The sequence below is a fragment of the Sminthopsis crassicaudata genome, chromosome 1 (assembly GCF_048593235.1).
Source record: "Sminthopsis crassicaudata isolate SCR6 chromosome 1, ASM4859323v1, whole genome shotgun sequence".
NCBI classification, from domain to species: Eukaryota; Metazoa; Chordata; class Mammalia; order Dasyuromorphia; family Dasyuridae; genus Sminthopsis; species Sminthopsis crassicaudata.
Genome location: NC_133617.1, coordinates 389,403,030 through 389,417,473, shown reverse-complemented (window position 1 = coordinate 389,417,473; position 14,444 = coordinate 389,403,030). Strand labels below are relative to the sequence as shown.

Genomic DNA, 14,444 nt, shown 5'->3' with positions numbered 1-14,444 from the left:
GGTTTAGAAATAAGCACTGCAAAAGTTTATAAAAGATTTCACAAAGTTAATTGAGAGTCCCCCTTTTTTATGAGGAGTTTCATTATTAGAGGGAAACTGTCTTCTTAAATCTCCATCAGAGGCATAGAGAACAGGGACCACATCTGGAATAAGAGGCTTTTCATCCCAAAGCCCCTATTCTGTCCCTCCTGACCCACATGATGTCAGAGAATCACTTTCTCCTCTACACCTCAGTTAGGGACCCTTGTCTATAAAATGAAGGCATTGGGCCAGATGACCTCAGTGGTCTCTGTCAGCTCTAAGTCTAGAATTTTCTTAATAGCTCTCACGTCCCAAAAGGGACTTCTTCCTCCTTCCTCTTATTCCCCATTACTTTAATGCTAGCTATTACCTAAAAAGTAAATCATCTGTTAGAATGAAGAATTTTCTAAGAACTCTTCAGCAGTATCATAAGCCACTGAGACTGTATAAAATTAACTAGTCTATTTTATATCCATTATGCTTTAAAATTCACAAAGTGGATATCTGAAAACAATCCCCTACATCTGTGACTTATCTATGATAATGATGGATTTGAGATGAAATTCAAAATCAAGTGTCCTTGACATTAAGTCCAGGACTCTTTCCACTTACAGGAACACCACAGGATGCCACAGACATGGGGTGGGAGGTTGGATAGCCTGACCTCTCAGATCTATTCCAATCCTGTAATTCTGTTCTTTGACCATTTCAATGCATTGTGTATCTGATGCTTTTAGTGCTTTAGGGAAGCCTCAGTTTATATTGGAGACTGCCTCAACAATCAGTAAATATGAGACTATGAGTTAGAAAAGGTTCCTCAGGAAATGTTATTCTGAAATACTCAGAAGGTATAAGCTCACCTCCTTTACTAGGTCTTAGCCTCCCAATCCATCATCACCAATGGTCCCTGCTCTCATTCCCTAGTCAGGATTCATCACTTGCCTGAATATTTAACCATAAAGTGAGCAAAGAAAAATGGTCAAACTAAATAGACAGTTTGGCTCATAGTTACTGTCAATAGTCTGAAAGGGAATAAAAATGAAAATTAATGCATTTTTAGGACCATCTATGAGCCCAATCCAAGAAATTTTAGAATGACTGAGAAGAATATAGATTTCTGTTGGGTAACAATCTAAGTCATTTCTATACAGACAACAATGACTTTTACACAACTAGCAAATATTTACGTTTTGTGGAGATAATTCTCTGGTAGCTTGATGGACTTTTTAAAAATACATGCTTTTGGGGCAGTTAGGTGGCGCAGTGGATAGAGCACCAGCCCTGAATTCAGGAGGACCTGAGTTCAAATCTGGTCTCAGACACTTAACACTTCTTAGCTGTGTGACCCCGGGCAAGTCACTTCACCCCAGCCTCAAAAAAAAAAAAATAAAAATACATGCTTTTGAGGGAAGGTTTGCACAGAAATCAGGTTTTATGGCAACAATATTGCCTTGCCTCCACTCCTCTGTGTTTTCCCCCAATTAAAATGTAAATTCCTTGAGAGTAGGGACTGTCTTAATCTTTTACTTTTATTCCTAAAATCTAGCACAGTGTCTGGAACATTAACGTAGAAAATACTTAATGTATCATGCCATAAGTACTTAAATGCTTGTTGTTTGACACAATCCAGGATACTGCATGTTGGAGCTCTAGTTACTGAACACTACACACCCTAAATGAAGTATATTTGAAAGTAATAAATAGTACCAGTGGGAACACAGAAATACCTAGACCAGGGCCATTCCTGTATTCAAATTGTCCCCCTCACATAATTCTCAACAATTTCGAGAGAACATTATTCCTCTCCTAAACTCATCTTACTCACCTTAGCCCAGGCCAATTTTTCTTGAATAGCAACATTGTTTGGTTCAACATGACGTGCAAACTTGAGGTTATTGATGGTGTACTCATGACCACAGTATACCTTCTGCAGAAAGAACAAAGTATGCCATCTTTAAGAACAGGTATTGTGCAAAGGGATGAATTAATTTCTCTTTCTAAACTCTCTTAAATGAAGATATTCAACATTCGACACTAATTTACTCTTTCTCCTATGTAAGGTGATATCCTGCCTGAGTTTATCTTTAGGCCTTACAGAAATACATCAATAGCCGGCTTATATGTAGAAATGCTTTCAAGAAATGCTTACAGGTGGTTAAAACTACTTCTGCCTCTCACTGGGGTGGCCACCTCTGGTGCATGGCATGCATATGCCTAGGAACAAAATGATTCCAGCAGAAAATAAAGAGAATAGGATAAAGAGGGAATAGCTAGAAACTAAAAGAAGAGAACCAAGGTGAAATGATGAAGAAAGGATTGTGCTTGTAAGAATTTGCAAAGGGATTTCTCCTTATCCTATGGGTCTCAGGCAAGAGTAACTAAGCTCTTTCCCACAGAGCCTACAGGCAACTATTGCAACTTGCTTTATGACATATTAGCATAACTAACATACTTAAGAATGTGTAACATACCGTTTCTGGGGGAAGACGACCCAAAACTTCAAGCAGGGCTTTGTACATTTCATCTGCTGTTCCTTCATAAAACTTCCCACAACCAGCTACAAATAAGGTATCACCTGAAAGAAAAAATCTTGTTTGGTGAGACCAAAGACCAAAGTTCAGTGAGACCTAAGACACATGAATGACCCAGCAGCTGAGGACTCTGGGGGCTACTGCACTATTTATTGTTATTGTCTATTTTAATGCTTTTTAAATTAGTATTTTGATACTTTTTGCTTTTATTCCACAGTCATATTTATACATGCTGTCCCCCACTCATTCACCCTGTATAGGGAGGGCTCATGATTTTATTGGTATAGGAAATTCCCAAATGAAGATACTGATTGGCACTTTCTCTGAAATTTCTAGTCTCAAAAAGCTGCCTAGAACACTGAGATATTAGATGATTTCCCAAGGTCATATAGCCAGTATGTATGAACTGGACATGAGACTTGTACCCAGGATTTTCTAGCTTCAAGGACAGTTCTCATCTACTGAGAATTACTACTACATTACTACTGAGTAACACTGTTTTTCACTCTGATAGCAAAAAACAAACAAACAAAAAAGTCATATGAAATGTAGAAAGCAAAGCAATGTTCTATTCCACCAGGTCCTTACTGTTCCAAGGAAAGAAAGGAGGTCCATTTGCTCATCTCTCCAGACAAACTTGGTCTTTATAATTATACACTGCCTATGATTAATTCAGAGCAAATGCTATGTATAAAACCTGTTCTGCCGACAGGTGAAAATGACATGATTGACCTGCTTTTGATAGAGAATGTGCTTTGAATCGTTTTTCTTCTAATGGGTGTAAAGCTAGAATATGATTAGACCAAACAAAATCTGCCAGTCTCTGCTTCAGAATGTACATGGTGGTTAGAATGGGTTAGGGGGTCAATGAATACGCGAAGTCTGTCACCTCCATGAGACTAGACTCATGACCTTCGCTTCATTAACACATTCCTTTAATATAACCAAAGAGATCAGATCACAAGAGGCATACAGATCAGATGTCCAAATTTCAGGACACAAGGTCCTATCACAAGAAAATTTGTTCCTTTCCATAAAGTCAGTAATTGGAGAAAAACTTTCTCTTTCATAGAAAGTCAAGAGCCACAATTGAGATACTAACATAATTTCTGTTCCTAAAGGAGAAGTGGGAGTAATAGAGGCTTGCTTAAATGCCTATAGACCCTCCATGGCTACCTGACTGGGAAGGACCACATTAATTGGGGAGCAAATATGGTAACCAAAGAAGACATCCCAGAATTGACTCCTCCCACCATCATTTGATTCTGCAGTTCCCTATGAAAAAGACTTTGGCCAAAAACTCTTCCAGAAGGAGAAAGATAAAACACAAAATACTGGGGATAGTTTCTCAGGGCATGTTGATGTTTCCTCGAGAGAGATTTTTGCACTTATCTCTTCCTTTTATACTATTTGTCTGAAAAAGTACAGAATACAAATAAGTCCCTCAGAAAAAGCCAAAGCCTAATCAGGAGGGCAAACCAAAGGAAGCTGAAGATCTCAGAGAGATTCATTTCACTAATGATCCCCCACTGACAAAAACCCAGAGGAAGTCTAGCTCTAGGACAGCCCCTTGCTTCCTATGGCCACAACCTTTTCTTTTGGTTGGCTGAGTTATGGAACTTAAAAGAAGACTCCTTAGTATCTGGACAAGTCACTTCATTTCTGTCTATTCTTTGGTCTTCTTGACCCTATGTAAAGTGAGAGCCATTCTCCCCCAACAATTCTGCCGTGTGGCTCCTATAGGTCCTGTTCTCTCATCCGAAAGCACTTAGATTAGAAACTGCTACATTTGGAGCTTAGGGTTTGGATGAGAATCCTGAACCTGTTTATTACCTACGTGACTTTGTGCACAGCTTCAGATTCTTTCTCAATAGAATGAAAGATTTGTATCTGAAGTGATCTTTTCCAACTCTGATCCTAGGTCATCCTAGGATGACCTCTCATGTTAGGTAAGAAAAATAGACAGGTATGATCCCAAAGACATCCTAATATTCCCTAAGATGTAGCATATTTTCTTTTTCCTGTTTTCCTCAGGGAAAGCTGCTAAATACTGACAGAAGTAAAGAAGTTTAGAGAATTTCCTTTCCTAAAATCTGGGTATTTCTCTTTGCCCAGTGCCCCCACTAGTTTGCAGATAATCTTTAGTGTTATGAGACTGGCAGACTATGCATTCTTACTATGTGGAGTATTGCTTTCTAACCTAGTATGATATTAGATAGGAAAAATAAGTCTGTTTTCTAAATTTGCTGGTTTTGTTGTTTTGTTTTGTTTTGTTTTGTTTTTGTTTGTTTGTTCAGTAACTGTCAAAACCCAGCTTGGGCATTCCTTGAACAGCTGGACATCTTCAAATGTGCACATATGCCAATGAAGTACATGCCTGGGGGATAGCAGCTGGCCCACACATATCATTGTACTTACCTGTAAAAACAGCAGGTGGCTCTGAACTATTGGGCTTACTCACAAAATAACAGATGTGTCCAGAAGTGTGACATGGTGTTGCCAGGCATTTGATAGTGAGAGATCCCACCTTGAATAAAGCAAGCAACAGTGGGCTCCAAACATTAGTTCAAGAAACACACAAAGCCTAACTAAACCCTCATATAAATTTCTCATGGTCCATATATGGACCTTTGCTTAAATATTCTGACATGCTCCACCACCACCAAAGAGATGCACATGTAGACCATAAGAGGAAGGACAAATGGAGAGGGGTTACCAACCCTAAGTTGTCATGCAGAGATGATAGGAATGATTATCCAAAGATAACTGATCCCCACTCCCAGTTCAGGGCCGTTTTATTATTCTGAACTCTGGCCGGCTTAATGAACTAAATGAAAATCACTTGATCTCCAACACCTCTGATCAATCAGAGAAAGAAAATTGCAGTCCTAGGGACAAGAATGAAGAATTCAATCAAATATGGTCAGTTTTAGGCAGATGTGACTTAAATACAGCCCAGGTATAACTTCTCTGGTTGTTAACCTATTCCAGGGCAGAGAAGGCAATTAATTCCAAAGTCCTTAATCTCAAACTTCAGCATGGGAGCCCTCTAAAAGGCTGCCAGGAACAAACAGGCATCTTCAAACACACAGAAGGGCCCTTCCCTGTCACGTGTTGGGCCTGTTCCTAGGGAAAATTTCTTTTGATAGGATAAGTATGAGAAAAGCTCATTGTGCCAGGTTTGGCTTTTTGGGCATTTTACCTAGGCTATTTTTGGTCTTGTCAGTCACTGATCTACATTCAAAGTAAAACCACATTTCAAAACCTTTTCCATGTTTCTTTTTACCTGAAGCATAGTAAGATGTGACACTTTTTGAGTGAGGGCCCCAACTCGATCATCTCCCCCATACACTTTCAACCCACGTTCCATCTTTACGAGCTTTTCATTGCCTCCAGCGTGGTCCCTAGAAGGTAAAAATAGGAGACCCATAGCCACCTGCTGCTTATTAAAAGAACACTATTTGCTTTTAAAATTTGATTTAAATCTTATTTGCATTTGTCTTAGAAAAAACCAGTGTAAGTATGCATTCCAAATGCAGAACACAATATATTCCTTATCCATTTGTTCCTCAGCACAAATGGGAAGAATTCCCTTGTTGGAACTGTGCCAAACCATTCATCCAGAGACGATGAGTTTGATTTCCACTCCTCTTTCCACAACCTTTTTGTTTATCTGATCAATGGTAATACCCTCCTGGCAGTTACAATTACTAGTCTGTCCTAGGCCCAACAGAGTACCTTTGACCACTGACCTTTGCAGTGTGAACTCTACCCGGCTCGCCTCCTCTGAGGCCTTCAAAGGTCTCTGGCCACGATCTCTTGAATCTATAGTTTAATAACCAGTAGCGCACTCAAGAACAGCCACGTGTAATCTTAAAAGCCTTTATTACACCTACTCACAAATGGTAATGATCTCCAGTAGGACCTCACATGGTAATCATGACCCATGCCTTCAGGTAGTTCCTTCTGAGTAGCTGAACAAAGCTAACGAAAAATCTCTACAGTTCTCTAGTGCCTTTTGACAAAGTTTCACCATAAGTTTTACAAAGAAGGATTTAGTCTAGATTCCATTTCAGAGAAGGTGAAAGATTAGCAAAAAGGGCTTTAGGGACTTGCCTAGGGTTTGGTAATGAATCTAAAACAATATGACATGGAAGCGTGTGATTCTAAGCCCTATGCCTGCCATTCCTGGAAAAGCTCTAGTATGCTCATACCTAAAAACAAGTCTCAGTGATGAATTCTAATGTTTCTAACGATGGGGGAAATCTCTACTCTTGATCCTGGAAGTCTTGCCTTTAACTTCTCTCTAGTTCATTTACAGGGATAAGCTAGGCAGCACCTTTCTTAAAAAACAAAATAAAACTCCTTAAGAGGAAACTGTAGCACAGAGCACTGTTCTTGCCATAAATTCAGAAAGGCACAGCTAGAAATTAAAAGATTTCACTGTGAGCTAGCTTAATGCAGTGTATAGATGTCTGGCCTTCATATTCTCTCTCTCTCTCTCTCTCTCTCTCTCTCTCTCTCTCTCTCTCTCTCTCTCTCTTTTTTTTTTTTTTTTTTTGACTGAGGCAGTTGGGGTTAAGTGACTTGCCCAGAATCACACAGCCAGGAAGTAGTATAAGTGTCTGAGGTTAGATTTGAACTCAGGTGCTCTTGACTTCAGGGCTGGACTCTATTCACTGAGCCACCTACCTGCCCCCCTGTCTGGAACAGAACTATAACATCAGGGAGTTGACACCATGACATGAAAGTGAATTGGATTTAAATGAGGGACGGCTGTGAAAGGTCACTTACCTCAGTTTCTCCTCCAGAGTCATCTGGGTCTAGTGGCAAGATATATTTTAATGCAGTATATACTTCGGGAAGAAAAGCTCACTTCAGAGAAATGAGGCTGAGAATTATAACTAAAAACCAGGAGGTCACAGTAATTACTTAAAATACTGATTTGATCCTGGCATATGTGACATACAAAAGTAACTATGCTTGGTCAGCTACTAACTGGAGTCCAGTTTTGTGAAAAAAGATTCTGAGAACACTGAGATGAACTTAAAGGTTAAAGAATAGGGCCTAGGAATTAAGGGTAATTTAATATGGAATAAGGAAGGCTGGAGAAAGGAACAATTCTCTTCAAGTATATAAAAGACTGATAACAGAAACAAAGTGAACTAATAGTATCAGAAGAAATGGATTTAAATTAAACAAGAAAGCAAATTTGCATTGACAAAGGGAAAATCTTTTTGACAGAAAAAGCTGCTAAACACTGGGACAGATAAAGAAATGATATAGTTTCTTTCTTATAGGAGGTATCTATCTGCCTAGGTCCCCTTGCCCCAAGTCCTTCCCTATTTTTCAGCTCCTTTTTCTGGGTTTTCTCCTCCCATTAGTAATCTCTTTGAAGGGAGGGGATGATTTTGTTGTTGTTGCTGTTCGCTTGTATGTGTATCTTCCAATATTTAGCACAAGCACCCACATAGAAAAAAGCTTAAGAAATACTTGTTCCTTTGTTCGGCCTGATATTGCTTAACATCTTTATAAATAATTTGTCTCAGATAGTCTAGGAGATTAAAAGGAGGGGATAGGCCTAGATGGTTTTAAATTTATGGTTCAGTTACAGGTTTGTTTAAATCAATCATTAGGCTTATCATTTTACAAATATTAGCTAATCCTTATCATATTCCCATGAAGTAGGGATTGAAGTTCTTATTTTAATGAAAATAAAAAGAAGCCAAAAGAATGAAATTTCTGGTACAAGGACAATGGAGTCTAATTGAGGCCATGTTACAGCAGTATGATCTTGCAGTGACAAGGTTCAAGGACATTTTTTAAACAGACAAGAAGGTAGTTGTATTAGGCTCAATAACTGGAAAAAAAAAATCTATGTAGTTTGTTCCAAAGTTGGCAATCTGCTAAGAAGTCAAGAAATATTCTGTTCTAAAGCAAAGAAATAAGATTAAAACAAAGAAGAAAGGTTTAAGTACCCCTAAAGTTTTTTTTACATAAAAATAAGAAAAAGCCTTTTGCAGACAAATTGCCATAAAACATTCAGTTATGTTAAGATCTGTTCACTTTTTGCTGATCAAAGGAAGATCTCCAAACTTTGCTCAGTCATTTGACATTAGGTGTTTTTTTTTTAAATGCTTAAAAAAGTTTAATTTATTTCTTTATGGAATTTAAGGCAAAAGTTCCATTATGTAAGTTAATGATGATTTGGGAAGAGCCTATCATAAGGGAGGGCAGAGCCTATCATTATGGAAGGAAGGGCCTCCAAAAGAAAAAAAAAAAAAAAAGAAACTAATAAAGAAGCATTTTCTCCGTATCTTTTGTCTCACCTCAAATTGTCTTATTTCCTGAACCTATCTTCCTCCTCTCCCTCTGCATTAGGCAACAATTCTCCTAAGACATATCACTGGAAGCTTTCCATGTTCATGTCAGGCTCATCACCCCACACTCAATTATATGTGGAATTAAACAGGACTGAAAAATTGGGACATTAGAGACCTCCTGCAGGAGTATACTTCAGGGACAGAAAATTGTATTGATAGTCACTATCTAAGCCTATGGCTGAAACTAGAGTGTTATCAAATTCTTATGACTTTAGGCAAGTCATTTTACTTTCTCATATGTCAGATAAAGATAATACCAATTATTTTGGGGGTGTGTCATTTGCCCTCATTGAGAGTTACTTTGGAGGATCTTTGCTTCCTCTGGCTATAAACTCTCTCCTGACCACCAGTCCCCACATTGTCAATCTCACACCTGCACACAGCTAGCTTGCTAGATGTTATATTAACAACTTAAAATCAAAATGTCCAAAACAACACTCATTATCTTTCTTCCTCAATGTATCCCTCCTTCAAATTTCCCTATTTTTGTTTTAGGGTATCAACATCCTTCCAGTCACCTTGGCTAGATTTAAAACCTCCATCATTCCAGACTCTTCCCAATCTCTCATCTTTCATAAGCATTTAGTTCCCTGGTCTTATCAATTTTGTCTCTACAACTCTTAAATCTATTGCCTTGTTTTCATTTGCAAAGTTACCACCTTATTCCAGAGCTTAAATTACCTTATAACTGAACTACTGCAATAGCTCTCTAATTGAACTTTGAGCTCACAGTCCCTTTTCACCCAAATCTATCCCTTACACAACTGCCAAGATAATCTTCATAATACAAAGATCTGACCATGGTATTATTTTACTCAAAAAAAATACAAATTCAGCTTGGCATTTTAAGGACTTCCACAACTTTGCTCCTCCATGCTTTTCTAGAATTCTTTCCTATTCCTCTCCCTCATATACTCTTCATTCCAACCAAACCAACAGCAGTCCTGAACTTACCACTCCATCTCCCTTCTCATGCCTCCTTCCAGGCCTGCAATGGGCTCTGTTCTCAATTCTGGGGCTTAGAACTCTTGGCTCGTGTCAAAGTTGAGCAGAGCTGCTATATACTTTCTGAAAGTTTCCTGATTCCTCTTAATTCTTAGTGCTTTCTCTTTCTCCCCCAAATTATCTTGTATTTATTTATTAATCTGTTTACATTTTTTCCTACATTTCCCCTCTTTGAAGTCCAGTACTATTTCTTATCACTTTGTCTTGCACATAGCATCTGCTTAATAAATGCTTGTTGAATTAGATTGAAAGGTATATATTCAGATATTTTAAATTCTTGCTTGATGCTCTCCTCAGGACCCTTCAAAGAATTTGTGCTTTCCTAGTTAGAGATGTGCTCAACATCTCAAAGGAATATCAAAATGAACATTCACTGAGTTACATCTTTTCCCAAGTCTCAAAAGTCTCTATTTATAAAGGCAAAAACCAATTTTTATGGAAATGCTTGCTTAAATATTATCAATGTTGGTATGAATGCAGAAAACTGGCATGCTAATGCATTGTTGATAAGAGTTGTAAATTAAAAAAAAACTCTTTTGGAAAACAATTTGGGATTATATAAAGCAACTAAAAGGTCCAAATCCTATGATCTAGTAGAAATTCTCCTAGGCATATACCCCAAGGGTAAAATTTGATTAAAAAAAAAAAAAAACCCTCACATGCACCAAAATATTTATAGCAGCACTATTTGTGGTAGCAAAGAACTAGAAACCATAGATGTCCATCAACTGGGGAATTGCCAAATAAATGTGGTCAATGAATATAGTGGAATATTATTATTCTGTAAGAAATGATAAATATAATGAATACAGAATACAAAGAAAGAATTAAAATGAACTGTTGCAGAGTAAAATAAGCAGAACCCCAAAACCAACATAACATAATGATTACAACAATGTAAATTAAAAGAACCACCACCATAATTAATGGAAAATAAATGTTGCAGAATTACAGAGAACAAGTTTGGTCCTAAAGAAGAGATTTGAGAAGACAATTCCCCACTCTCCTTTGCAAAGATGGAGAGGTCCACAAATGTGGACACTGTAGATAATACTGTCAGATTTTTTCAATATTTTGATCCAATCTACTGATATTTTCATTTCTTCCCCTCTTTTTCATTTAGGAAAATGTCTTTGTTGTATGGGATAACTATCTAGGAAGAAAATAGGGGGAAGGATGCAAGGGGAAATTTAGATGATGTAAAAAAAGGAATAGCAGTAAAATTTTGTTTTAAAAAAAAAGAATGAAAAAAGATTTCTTACCAATGGTGATGGGTAGTAAGAACAGTGGTCAGTTTCACTCCATGTTTTTTCACTGTTTCCATAACCTGTAACCAAATACAGGAAAGAACAAAAAGATCATAACCCCAATTACTCCCCAGCTCTAATACATAAGCCTGGAAGTAGATGACATTGTAGACTTCACTAATTAAGCAAAAAGAAGTACAAAACATATTTTTCATCTTCTTTTTTGGTCACTTACCCAGCTATGAAATCTGATTTAATAATCTTTTTTTCCATAAAACTAATTTAATAATAAATAATAATTTAATTTAATAATAAATAATAATAGTAAAACTTTTCCATAAAAATCTAAGATTCATTCTCATTTTAGTCACATGCACAAAAATTACTGGTCACACAAAATTATTTTCATGTCAACCACATGGGGGAACTGGATGTGATGAAGGAAACAAAAGGGAGGTGTCATGGTTACATTCTGTACGTATCTGGAATTCTGCATCCAGTGAGGTTATATACAGTGATGTTACATAGGATCCAACACCAATCCTGTCTCTCTAGAAGACTTCCTGGGGAACTTTGAATAAGGGTCATTCAAATTACCTTCTGGGGTTGAACTGGGTCCACAATGGCTGCTTCCTTTGTATCTTCATCAATGATCAGGTACATGTAGTTATCAGTTAGGGCTGGCAATAACTCAACCTTCATGTTGCTCTGTTCAATTATCTGACACTTTCTGAAGTCGGTATGTTGACAAACAGCTCCCAGAATGGCTGACCCTTGGAGATATAAATAATACAAATGCAGGTCAATGGGAGAATTTTATTATGACTGAACTGAGTAGAAGATCAAAGATAAATCCTTCAAGCCCCAGTATAAAGCCTCATTAATCTTGAAGAAGAGAGTAAGGAAGATGCTCCTTGGCCTGACACATTCAACATCTATCTATTTTTCTGGGATTTTGTAAAAAAGGAGCATCTTCATTTGACCCAAATTTATTGCCAAATCATTGAAGAAATGAAAAACAATCCATCAAAATGTGAATCAAATTAAATGAAAAATTGCCATTTGATGACATTTATTAAATAATTAAAATGACCAAACAAACCTGAAGTTTAAAAGGGAAAAGTAAAACACCAAATGTGGAGAACAAATGAGAAACAATTTTAAAAAATGTTCAAATGTGGTTACGCTAATTCTAGAGAAGAGCAGAAACTCACAATCCAGAAAATATCTCCAAGGTTTAATCTTTTTCCACCATAGTATCATAATTTAGGTATAGAGAGTAAGAATCATCAAAACTAAAATAAATATTTTAAAAATTCTTTTGGGAACAAGTATTTTTAAAATGCAAAATATGCCAAGTCCCACTGATATGTGGTCAGTTCTACAGTTAAAGTAGACTAGTAGGGCTGATGCCTCATAGGGAAACTTTCAGTGTGAATGATGGCTGGGCAAGCAAGAGAGTGACATTTGTGAAAGAAGCTGCAAGGCAGGCACCATAGAGTTGAGTATCTTTACAGACCTTACAAAAAATTGGAGCTTTAATGTAATTCTCATTTTCTTTGCCTCAGCGCAGCAAAATGTTTTTTTTTCCCCCTGAGACAATTGGATTTAAGTGACTTGCCCAGGGCCACACAGCCAGAAAGCATTAAGTGTCTGAGACCAGATTTGAACTCAGGTTCCTGACTTTAGGGCTGGTGCTCTATCCACTGTGCTATGTAGCTGCCCCAAGCCATTTAAATTTCACTTACTCATACTACACATATAACTTGTTCCCCTTAACTATTTTCTCTCTCGATCCAAACCTTCAATCCTCAATGGGTTAATTTACGTTTCCCATTAGAACTAAGATTATTCTTTGGGAATGTAGTATTTCTCACAACTGAGTCTAGAGATCTTTTCTATTTAATCTAAAATGAACTTTTAAAAGAAAGTCATCTACTTCAAAGAAAGCAATTTATCTATCTATAGCTGTCCAGCTCAATCAAAAAATTTCCTTCATTTTTCTACATAAAGCACTACTGCTCAACACCGAAAAAGACCACTGACAGAGGCATGAATACTAATGCCATAGTTTTGATAAGCATCCATGAAGAAGAGGAGAAAGAAGTATAGTTTTTAGGAAACCTTCACAATGAGGTAATTTTTCCCACTTCAAACTTCCGGCCTCACTTATCTAGCCTGAAAAATGTAAATATCTAGAGAAGGAAGGCAATGTCTACTGCATGTCCTACTAAAAAACTTTTAGATACTGTAGCCAAATATGAAAGGAGAGAGTCAGTCAGTGCTGGGAAATGTAGCAATTGAACCCCCAGCTGAAATTCATGCCCTAGCCTTTCCCTCTAATTCCTTGCTAAGCATACAAAGACAAAAGGGCAATTTCAAAACAGTAAGATAGCCCAACACATATATCAGTGGGGCAAGACTGTGACATAGGATGAATCTCTTGCCTATGAGAAAAAAAACTCCAAGATATAAAGTATTTGAGATTTATATACAGCAATCCACTGGACAGAGTGTCTAAGCACATACATACATCATAAAAACATAAATGGTTACCAAAAAGCTAAAAGTCCCAACTATATCAATAGTACACTCACTGCCTTCTTCAATATGTATAGGATCAGACTTAAAGCTGAAAGAAAACCCTGAGGCCATTAAGTCTGATCCTTGATTTCAGAGATGAGAAACTACAGCCCAGGCCCAGATTCACTCTACTAAGAAGTGTTTAAGGTAGGATTTGAAACCAGTCTTCCTTATTCCAAGTTCTGGCTTTATCCACTATCACACAGCCTCTTCAGTCACTTAGAAAAATGGTTGTTAAACAGTTAATCAAAAATCTTAATGCAGCTTTAAGCTTTATTATTACACATGCAAGAGAGACCTTCATAGAAGCAGGAACAGAAAGAAAAAACTTAGCTAGTCTGGATCACAAAGAAAAAATATCAGAGATCTCAGCTACTATACTAGTCCAAATGGAAAGAAAGAGCTCCTGAAATGGGACTTGAAATGCCAGAATACTTTTCAGCCTTTTGGTAACAAACATTTTTTCCTTATCAAATCCAAGCCCTTCAGAACTCCTCTCCCTAATGGACAAGCTACTTTCAGTCCTTTTTTTAAATCTTGTATTCTGGATCCCAATGGGATTACCAATGATGAGGCAGATGTCATTGATTTAAAAAAAAAAAAAAAAAAAAAAAAAAAAAGCATGACTTCAAGATACTTCTTTTTCTCACACTATCATCTTTCTGTGTTTCACA

At 37.2% G+C, this 14,444-nt stretch overlaps 1 protein-coding gene across 4 annotated transcripts in view; it reads right to left on the bottom strand.

The window, feature by feature from the left end:
* HAGH (hydroxyacylglutathione hydrolase) overlaps window positions 1-14,444 on the bottom strand; it is a 29,106-nt gene that overhangs the window by 1,820 nt on the left and 12,842 nt on the right. For all 4 annotated transcript variants that reach the window (XM_074279575.1, XM_074279573.1, XM_074279574.1 and 1 more), the window contains exons 2-7: window positions 11,785-11,960; window positions 11,203-11,267; window positions 5,839-5,956; window positions 4,971-5,079; window positions 2,493-2,596; window positions 1,847-1,948 (exon numbers count right to left, since the gene is read on the bottom strand). In XM_074279575.1, coding sequence (XP_074135676.1) covers window positions 1,847-1,948; window positions 2,493-2,596; window positions 4,971-5,079; window positions 5,839-5,956; window positions 11,203-11,267; window positions 11,785-11,889 — 603 coding nt within the window. In that variant the 5' untranslated portion in view covers window positions 11,890-11,960. The remainder of the gene's footprint in view (window positions 1-1,846; window positions 1,949-2,492; window positions 2,597-4,970; window positions 5,080-5,838; window positions 5,957-11,202; window positions 11,268-11,784; window positions 11,961-14,444) is intronic.